General features: G+C 46.5%; 1 protein-coding gene across 2 annotated transcripts; it reads left to right on the top strand.

The window, feature by feature from the left end:
• The first annotated feature begins 218 nt into the window (after nucleotides 1-218).
• LOC127604235 (tRNA selenocysteine 1-associated protein 1-like) lies at nucleotides 219-9,878 on the top strand. 2 transcript variants are annotated; one of them, XM_052071261.1, is made up of 9 exons: nucleotides 220-387; nucleotides 1,100-1,197; nucleotides 1,273-1,387; nucleotides 1,459-1,508; nucleotides 1,634-1,765; nucleotides 6,309-6,425; nucleotides 7,525-7,726; nucleotides 7,807-7,837; nucleotides 7,922-9,878. In XM_052071261.1, the coding sequence occupies exons 1-9, from the start codon at nucleotides 364-366 to the stop codon at nucleotides 8,080-8,082; spliced, it is 930 nt and encodes a 309-aa protein (XP_051927221.1). In that variant the 5' UTR covers nucleotides 220-363; the 3' UTR covers nucleotides 8,083-9,878. The 2 variants fall into 2 exon arrangements, with proteins under 2 accessions (XP_051927222.1, XP_051927221.1); XM_052071262.1 differs by lacking the exon at nucleotides 6,309-6,425 and having other exon boundaries at nucleotides 219-387.
• Nucleotide 9,879: the final 1 nt, after the last annotated feature.

The raw sequence follows: 9,879 nt of genomic DNA, 5'->3' as shown, positions 1-9,879 counted from the left end.
GTCTAGTTTAGCATCTTTATGCCTTGTTTGGTCCTGATGGCAGGAAAGACTTTATTGTACGTGTTACAATGGCAATAAGATTCATTGTTTATGTGCGACCATACACGATACGCTTATGGGTCTTTGCGGTTCCTGTCCAGGACGTGGCGGTACGCATCAAAGAGCTGTAATCCGCCAGTAAATCAAAAGACGAAGAAGAAATGGCCCGCGGAGGCATGACGTACTTCCTCTCTGTGACGTCAAAGGGCACGGTTAGCCTAGCACGTCCGCTCCTTTTGTTAGCATGTGGACGCTAACACGTTTATTTAGAACTTACCTTGCCTTGTAAACTCCACTTTGAAAATCCACATTGTCGACCGCAACATGAGTACATTATGGATGGGAAATGTAAGTTCATAGCTGTTTTTCTTAAATTGTGAGAAATGTGTAAATGCAGCGTGGTGGCCCTGTTAGATTACTGTATTTTGGGCGAACGATGCCAGTGGCAGTTAACTACACTATTTTAAACCGTTTATTTTTCAACTTGCCCCCACTCTGTCGTGAATACCCGACAGTCGGCATTCCTAAAATTGCGATGTGAGTTGTTCGTTTGGTTCCGTCAAGTATCGCTATTTGCAGTATTCCACGTGCTGTTTTCACGTTATCGCCGCGAACATTAACGGTATGCTCCAATTAAAACGGCTTCGACAAAGGTTTCACTGTACAGTATTTAGCATTGAGCTGTACCTGCGCAATGAAATGGAACTGGGAATGGTGCCCCTTGCTTCATAGTGATTCCGACGTTTTAGAAATGTGTGCGCCACGGCCACCACCATTACGATTATAAACTGCAACCACATTCAGGGATTGCAGCAATTTGGAAATGCGTAATATTTTATCGAGAGCCCGTAGTAACCATTCTGTAGAATTGCCATTGATCCCACCCAACCCCCTTATGGTTGCCCTGATCTAAGTAGGATCATAATAATTTATCATTATTGATAAAGCCAAAGTTAAAATGGTTTTCGATAGAGTCGATGTATTGGAGCTCATCAGCCAAAGCGTGATGATGAACAAATATGTCTTGATTGCTAAATACTGTTTCTTGACTAATCTGTAGCTGGATTCTTATATGGACGAGAAGTTCATCACCAGAGCCTTTTCTACCATGGGTGAGCAGGCAGTCAGTGTTCGGATCATACGCAGCAAGGTTCCAGGGTGAGAGTCGAAACTCTGTGTAGTTTTTTGTTGTTGTTGTTGCTATACCCGTGATTCTAATTTAACTTTTGACAGTGCGCCACCGTCCAGCAGTGCCTTGGGTTATTGTTTTGTGGAAATGGCGGATGAGGCCACGGCTGAGAGGTGTCTTCGTAAAATCAATGGGAAATCCCTCCCCGGAGCCAGTCCAGTATGAAGAATTGTTGGGGAGTATGGCGCTATTATTTCTGGTCTGTTGACATATTTCATTTTCTCTTACAGCCTACAAGATTCAAGTTAAACCGAGCTACCTTTGGGAAACAAGAAACCGGGTAAGACGCAATGAAGAAGCAGGAGCTTGAATGTGAAGGATGACTGCATGAGGACGACTATGAATTTTATTTTAATGTTACCCCATTATGTGTTGTCATAATCAGTCCCATTTCATCTTTTGCAGTCAGATGTACTCCTTATTTGTGGGAGATCTCACTCCAGAGGTAGACGATGGGATGCTGTACGAGTTCTTCTACAATCGATTCCCTTCATGCCGGGGAGGAAAAGTAGTACTGGACGGCATGGGAAACTCCAAGTAAGTTTTCATCATGTTGCTGCTTAGTATGGGAATACTCACAATCACACCTAGGGACAACTTCAAGTTTTCCATTAACCTGCAACACATGCTTTTGGAATGTGCAAGGAAACCGGAGTACCCAAAGAAAACCCGCCGTCGGTACGGGGAGAACATGCAAACTCCATACATGAAGCTAACTTGTTAGATGTTCTGCCATTACAAATATTCAACAGTGTTATCAACTCGCTCAATTATGTTTCTGCATTCGTCTTATGAATCCTTGAGGATAGATGGATAGATGCATGCATGCTCCACTCCGCGTTTCTGGTGTCACAATACCAAAATTGACCTTTGGATACTCTTCATGAGTACAGAATGTCAATGCCGAAACAATACCATTGCAAAAACATAACTACTGTGGAATCATAGAAGAGGAAAAAAACCCATAACTTCAACTTCTTTGCACTATTGTGCCAGGTACTTCTATTCGAGCTCCGGCCTTCCCGTGTGGCGTTTGCATGTTCTCCCCGTGCCTGCGGGGGTTTTCTCGGGGAACTCTGGTTTTGTCCCACATTCCAAAAACATGTGTGACGGTCTAATTCAGGGGTTCCCCAACCTTTTTTGCCACACGGACCGGTTTATGTCAGACAATATTTTCAGGGACCGGCTTTTAAGGTGTGGCGCAAATAATACAACAAAATAATATGGTATGACCTGCATGAAAACTGTGGTGTTTTCGAAATATAACAATAAACACAAGGAGCATCTAATCTGGCTGCAACACTCTGATCGCTATGATAATGTTTAATGCCTTCAAAATACGATACAACGCAAATTCAAAGTGCGTGAAAATGACGACTCACGACAGCTCCGAGCTTGATTTTCTACAACCATACGGTCCCATCTCGGGGTAATAGGAGACAATGACACCTCAAGTGTGTGGTTTATGTCCAGTCGACTTCGTAATTTTGTTTTAGTCGCCATTGCTCCAGAAAACCCACACATCACACAGGTAGGATGTCGGAAATGGCAACAGTGCTATTGTGGCGACCTCGGAGTATTCAGCCATAACTTTAATCCGGTTGTCTCGAACGTACTTTTAAGGCCACCGTCATTTGCGATCTCCAGGAGTTTTTTTTACTCATTTTGCGAGCTCCGGCGTTTTGTGTTTCGCGTAATCGGTCACGTGACGGAGGCGCGTGGCTTGACGTGTGTCAAGCGAGACACAGACGGATGTAAGGGAGAATCCGGGAAATTTTCAAAATAAAACATCTTTCATATTCCGATATAAATAAAACGGAATTAAGGCAAGTTCTTTCCGTGCGGCCCGGTACCAAATGCCCTGCGGACCATACCAGTCCGCGGACCGGCGGTTGGGGACCCCTGGTCTAATTGAACACTCGAAATTGTCCCGAGGTGTGAGTGTGATCGCAGGTGGTTGTTAGTCTCTGTGTGGCCTGCGATTGGCTGGCAACTGTTCAGGGTGCATGTACCTCGCCTTCTGCCCGAAGGCGGCTGGGATGGGCTCCAGCACTCCCCGCTACCCTTATGAGGATAAAATGGATCCAAAAATGTATGGATGGATAGTCAAGAATTATAATAATATAAATGCTATTATGTTCCGTCTTTGAAAATAAACCAAAAAAATGGGCAGAACAGATTTCACAAATTTTAACTAAAATGTGGTCTTCGCTGCTAAGATTTGTGTAGTATATATATTCACAGAGGGTTGTGGTCACAAAATATTGATATAAAAAGCGGCACAGATTGGAGTTAAATCATTGACACGTCGCAGCCAAAATTTTTCCTTATCTCACTCAGTAGAAAGGAACAGTCCACGTCACGGAAAAGTCGGATTACTGGACTCACCTCTGTGAGCCGTCACAGCCGACAGGGGTTTGCATGTCCCAATGATCCTAGGAGCTAAGTTGTCTGGGGCTTTATGCCCCTGACAGGGTCACCCATGGCAAACAGGTCCTAGGTGAGGGACCAGACAAGGCAAGGCTCAAAAGACCCCTTATGAAGAATAAATCAAATGGACTTCAGTTTCCCTTGCCCGGACACGGGTCACCGGGGCCTCCCTCTGCCTGGAGGTGCCCCACCTCCCAGGCCTGGAGGTGGGGCTCTTTGGCGAGCGCCTGGTGGGCGGGCCCGAAGAGACAACGTGGGTCCTCCTTCTCATGGGCTCACCACTCATGGGAGGGGCCAAAGGGGTCGGGTGCAGTGTGAGCTGGGCGACAGCCAAAGGCAGGGACCCTGGCAGTCCGATCCTCGGCCTCAGAAGCTAGCTCGAGGGACATGTAATGTCACCTCTCTTGCAGGGAAGGAGCCCGAGCTGGTGTGCGAGCTAGAGAAGTTCCGACTGGATATCGTCTGACTTACCTCCACACACAGCCCGGGTTCTGGTAGCAGCTCTCCCGAGAGGGGTTGGACTCTCTTCCACTCTGGATTTGCCCACGGTGAAAGGCGCAGAGCAGGTGTGGGCATACTCATTGTCCCCCGGCTCAGTGCCTGTACATTGGGGTTCACACCGGTATACGAGAGGGTTGCCTCCCTCTGCCTCCGGGTGGGGCGGACAAGTCCTGACTGTTGTTTGTGCGTACGCACCCAACAGCAGCTCAGCATACTCACTCTTTTTGGAGTCCTTGGAGGGTGTGCTGGAGAGTACTCCTTCTGGGCACTCCCTTGTTCTACTGGGAGACTTCAATGCTCACGTGGGCAACGACGGTGAGACCTGGAGGGGCGTGATTGGGAGGAACAGCCCCGCCGATCAGAACTCGAGTGGTGTTTCGTCATTGGACTTCTGTGCTCGTCACGGATTGTCCATAACGAACACCTTGTTCATGCATAAGGGTGTCCATATGTGCATTTAGCACCAGGACACCCTTGGCCACAGTTCGATGATTGACTTTGTGGTTGTATCATTGGATTTGCGGCCACATGTTTTGGACACTCGGGTGAAAAGAGGGGTGGAGCTGTCAACTGATCACCAACTGGTGGTGAGTAGGCTCCGATGGTGGGGCAAGATGCCGGTCCGACCTAGCAGACCAAAACATATTGTGAGGGTTTGTTGGGAGCATCTGGCGTAGTCCCCTGTCAGGAGGATTTTCAACTCCCACCTCCGACAGAGCTTTTCTCATGTCCCAGGGGAGGCGGGGGACATTGAGTCCGAGTGGACCATCTTCCGTGCCTCTATTATTGAGGCGGCCAATCTGAGTTGTGCCTGTCGTGGCGACAACCACCGTACCCGCTGGTAGACACCAGCAGTAAGAGGTCTCCTCCGTCAAGCTGAAGGAGGAGTCCTATCGGGCCTTTATGGCCCGTGGGACCCCAGAGGCAGCTAACGGGTATCGACTGGCCAAGTGGAATGCAGCTTCGGTGGTCGCCGAGAAAAAAACTTGGGCGTGGGAACAGTTCGTGAGGCCATGGTAGCCGACTTAGGGACGGCTTTGAGGAAATTCTGGTCCACCATCCGACGTCTCAGGAGTGGGAAACAGTGCACCACTACCATTGTGTACATTGGGGATGGGGCGCTGTTGACCTTGACTCGGGACATTGTGAGCCGGTGGGCGGAGTACTTCGAAGACCTCCTCAACTCACCCAGCACACTTTCCTTGGAGGAAGCAGTGTCTTGGGACTCTGAGGTGGGCTCTCCTATCTCTGTGGTCGAAGTCACTGATGTGGTTAAAAAGCTCCTCGGTGGCAAGGCCCCAGGGGTGGATGAGATCTCCCCGGAGTTCCTCAAGGCTCTGGATGCTGTGGGGCTGTCCTGGTTGACACGCATCTGCAACATCACGTGGTCAGCGGGGAGAGTGCCTCTGGATTGGCAGACCGGGGTGGTGGTCCCTCTTTTTAAAAAGGGGGACCGGAGGGTGTGTTCCAACTACAGAGAGATCACACTCCTCAGCCACCCTGGTGAGGTCTATTCAGGGGTGCTGGAGAGGAGGGTCCGTTAGGAAGTCGAGCCTCAGATTGAGGAGGAGCAGTGTGGTTTTCGCCCCCGCCGTGGAACAATGGACCAGCTCTACACCCTTTGCAGGGTCCTCGAGGGTATGTGGGAGTTCGCCCAACCAGTCTACATGGGTTTTGTGGACTTGGAGAAGGCGTTTGACCGTGTCCCTCTGGGAGTTCTTGCCCCAAATGGAGGAGTTTCAGTATCTTGCGGTCTTGTTCACAAGTGAAGGCAGGAGGCAGCGAGATATCGACAGGCAGATCGGTGCAATGCCTCAGGATCCCCCGGGGAGAGCTGAAAGAAGTAGCTAGCAAGAGGGAAGTCTGGGATTCCCTGCTGAAAGTGCTGCCCCGTCGACCTGGCCCCAGATAAGCGGTAGAAGATGGATGGATGGATGAAAACGTGTGTGATGTCATTTTCGACAGTGTTGAATTGTGGCACTTTTTTCGTGCGGGTGTATCGTGCAACCCGACTCCATGTTGACTATTCCAGATCTGTGATGATCAGGAAAGCCGTTGGTGTTTCCTTGCGCCGAGTTATCTAATTTTTCTGAATCTAAATGTCAACTCATGTACAAGTGAGATGAAGGCAATGCGTGTTTCGCTGTAGGGGTTGCGGCTTTGTTCAGTTTCCTGACGAGCGCTTGCAGAAGCGAGCGCTGGACGAGTGTCAAGGAGCTGTGGGACTGGGGAGTAAACCCCTGCGACTAAGCATAGCAGCTAGCAAGTAAGTTTGTCTTAGGGGACTTTTTGCATGACGTCGTGATGGAATTAAAACTCCTATCCATTTGATTTAATTTGTAGCCAACCGCTACATTGAGCAAATACCATGTCTAAAAATATAACCCCCTTCGGTTAATACAGTGGGTTTTTTTTCAAGACGGCAACATTTAATTACTGTATTTTCCGCACTATAAGGCGCTAGTATAAGGTGCACTTTCAATGAATGGCCTATTTTAAAATTGTTTTCATATAGGGGGCACACGGCATTATAAGGCACATAGAATAGAAGCTACAATAGTGGCTGCGGTTGCGCTTTGCAGCCACTAGATAGAGCTTCAGTTAAGGGTCAATACGGTTCAATTTATATTGAGGTTTCACAACCGCTGTCGCTGTAACAAAGGGCTTTAGAGATAATTTAAAATACTACGTCCAAGAAATCTGAATATTGATCCATGTTTCGCTCCCTCAGGGTGTAGCATGACGTACGACACAAAGGCCATAAAAGTTCAGGGTTCATTCCTTGGCATGAATACAAATAAATATCCTTAGAAATCTTACTTGTCTCCTCCTTCCTTCGTTTAGTCAGTAGTTAAATATGCTTTTGATTTTAATTTCATTGTGGTTGCACAGGGCTCACAAAGTAGTTGTCTTTTTGAGTTTGTGTTGGGGAATGCATGTGTCAATTAGTGTCGGGCAGAACCCCTTTTAGGTTAAAATTGGCTCCTGCTGGCAATCACCACTAGATGGCGGAGGAACACTAACAGGGAAAAAACTCAATGGGGAATGTGGAGAGACTGTAACACTATATATAAAGCACATCAGATTATAAAGGGCGCTGTCTGCTTTTGAGAGAATTGAATGCTCTTAGGAGCGCCTTATAGCGCGGAAAATGCAGTAATTGTAGCACCACTGCATCAAACAACTGACCTGGCAATAATGTACCTCTTTAGTAGTTTCGGGAGGTCTCTGTGAATTTTGAACGCTGTGTTGTCTTGATGTGATATTTTCAACACGTACCTGTACTCCAGTATTGACTACCTGAAACGACTGAGAGAGACCTGATGCCAAAATGTCCTTTTGATGTCGTTTCTCTCCGTGCACAGTTTAAGGCACAGACCGCTACAGCCTGAACCCAAAACCTGGCCGACAAACGCTGCCTACACGCCCCCCTACGACCAGTACAGCCAATACCACCAGCAGCAGGCGTATCCTAACTATTACTCCTCCTGGGGATACGATCAAACTGCAGCCACGTACGGCTATACGTATCCACAGTATGATTACTCACAGTATGCCCAATCACAGGTAAGCTCTCGTTTCCAGTTTTGAATCCATATTTTGTAAATAGAAATTATGACATTGTGGTTTTTTTTTTTTTTTTTTAGGAAGTCGATGTTCAGGATGATGGACTCGAAGGTTTGTATTTGGAGATTGATGCTTGCACATCATGAACATATTTGGACTATTGAGTTACGGTGAGCAACTGTGTCTGTGTTGCAGATCCATCGGCAGAGTTGGATGTGGTGGAAACAAACAAGAGGTTCATCCAGAACAGCGAAGAACTGTACGATGCTCTAATTGACTCTAAGTGGAAATCGCCAGAGTTCTCATCAGAGCAGGACCAAGTGATGTTAACCATACCAGATCCACTTTGCTACTAAGCCTGGATGCAGTTGCTTCGCTTTATTTGCAGCCGTCTGCTGTGGCTTTGACAGTACAGTAAATATCCTCTAGTACAGACTCGTATTTGCGCTTTCCAATCTGTTCTTATAACAAAATTTCCTTATTTGGGAAATGACCATGGTACATCAGGGTTTGTACGGGTCCGTAAAGCTCATAAAAATTCATAAAAAAGAAGTTTTAAAATGATGTTCTTAATTGTCATAAAATTTCAGGGAAAGCTTCTAAAATCCATAAAAATGAACCTGTGGTGTTCACTTGTGTATGTCATTTTCCCTACCCTTTCATTTCATAGTTTTCTTGCTGGTACCCGCTCTGCTTTTCCCGCCGTCACCGATTAGTTCAGACAATGATCACGTGATCACTTCGGGTCATTTCGGGTAACAACAATAGATCGACGCTATGTCGGGGTAGTGAATGGAGGGTTTGTTTGGTGGCTCTGCAAACAATGACCGTATTTTCTGGAAAAATATTCATCGAAGTTATCGATCTCAACAAGTGACAAATATGTTGCGACGCCACTCAAGCGAGCGCGCCTCAGCAGTCGATAGTCCGCTGCTCTCTGCTGTGTGTGCGTCAGCTAAGCTTAGCTGTTGTCTCGGCTAGGCTATCTTACTGTTGTCGTAGATCGAAGCGTCTTTGAGCTGATTGGTTGAAACCAAAAGACGTGCGCGAGAGTACATGTTAGTGCGGACGCACACAGCAGAAAGCAGCGGACTTTCAACTGTTGAGGCGAGCTTCGCTCGAGTGGCATCGCTACAAATATTCCGGGACAATGCTATTTTCAAGTGGCGTGGCTGGACAAGCCGGAGTTCCATGATTGGGTTGGTAAAATTGCTGGCGATAATACGTCGACCTTCTGCCGAGTGTGCAAGAAGGGCATCTCCGTGAGAGGTAAAACTTGTCATAGCCTCCTGGGCAAATCAAATGCATTGAGGCACACAGCAAAACAGAAGAAAATTGATCTCCAAGAACTTGCAAAAGAGATTGAGGAGAAAACTAAGTCACTCTCTGCGATTCCCTAATTGTCATATCAGTTTCATATTTGTCATTCTAAAACATGTCTGATCGTTGAAGGTGGTATGAGGGAAAATAATAGGGTAGTACCATTTGGGATTTAGATTCCTGACATGCAAAACGCATGCCAATCAAAAGTCGCTTACACGCCGTCGTTTCGGAACTGATGATAGAAAACTGCGAAGTGAACACGTGTCTTACGTCTTGTCTTCCGTTGCATCTGGTGAGCGCTGCGTGTAATCAAGCTCCCGCGGCCTCCCGTCTCCATTCGGGTTACGTATAGTGGAACTTCTGCATAAGTAAGTTCCGGTAAAATAAAATAAAATACAATACAATACAAAACATGCTGATTTATATAGCGCTTTCACAACAGCAGCAGCTCTAACAAAGCGCTTTACAAAACTGTTAACATCAAGTAAAATGTAATATTGTAGTCAAAATGTTAATGCATAGGTTTTTATTCCGGGTGAAGGAAATTCCGGATATGGGAATATTTACTTCATGGAGTTCTCTGAAAAAAAAGGAAAATATTTTGTGGTACTTATGTGTTTAAGCGAAACTAGGCAGGTAGGCCATTTTTTTAGGACAAATAAAATACTTTCTAATTCTTTGTTAGTGTTAAATTTGCATTCTGCTTTTTTGCCACTAAATAGAGGCTTGATGTTAAAATACAAAATTGAAATATGTACAGTATTTCTGTTGCATGTTTTTTTTTAATGTGGGGTTATTTCCTTTGTGGTCATTAAATCTCAAATCAGGAT

This window comes from Hippocampus zosterae, chromosome 7 (assembly GCF_025434085.1).
Source record: "Hippocampus zosterae strain Florida chromosome 7, ASM2543408v3, whole genome shotgun sequence".
NCBI classification, from domain to species: Eukaryota; Metazoa; Chordata; class Actinopteri; order Syngnathiformes; family Syngnathidae; genus Hippocampus; species Hippocampus zosterae.
Note: the sequence above shows the minus strand (reverse complement) of the source record. Positions and strands in the feature narration are given on the sequence as shown.

What these genes read in the sequence shown, in the direction of transcription:
- LOC127604235 (XM_052071261.1), top strand. Translation starts at nt 364, where the DNA reads ATGAGTACATTATGGATGGGAAAT. An exon ending in ATACGCAGCAAGGTTCCAGG is followed by an intron (nt 1,198 to 1,272) that starts GTGAGAGTCGAA and finishes AACTTTTGACAG; the next exon opens with TGCGCCACCGTCCAGCAGTG. An exon ending in TCAGGATGATGGACTCGAAG is followed by an intron (nt 7,838 to 7,921) that starts GTTTGTATTTGG and finishes TCTGTGTTGCAG; the next exon opens with ATCCATCGGCAGAGTTGGAT.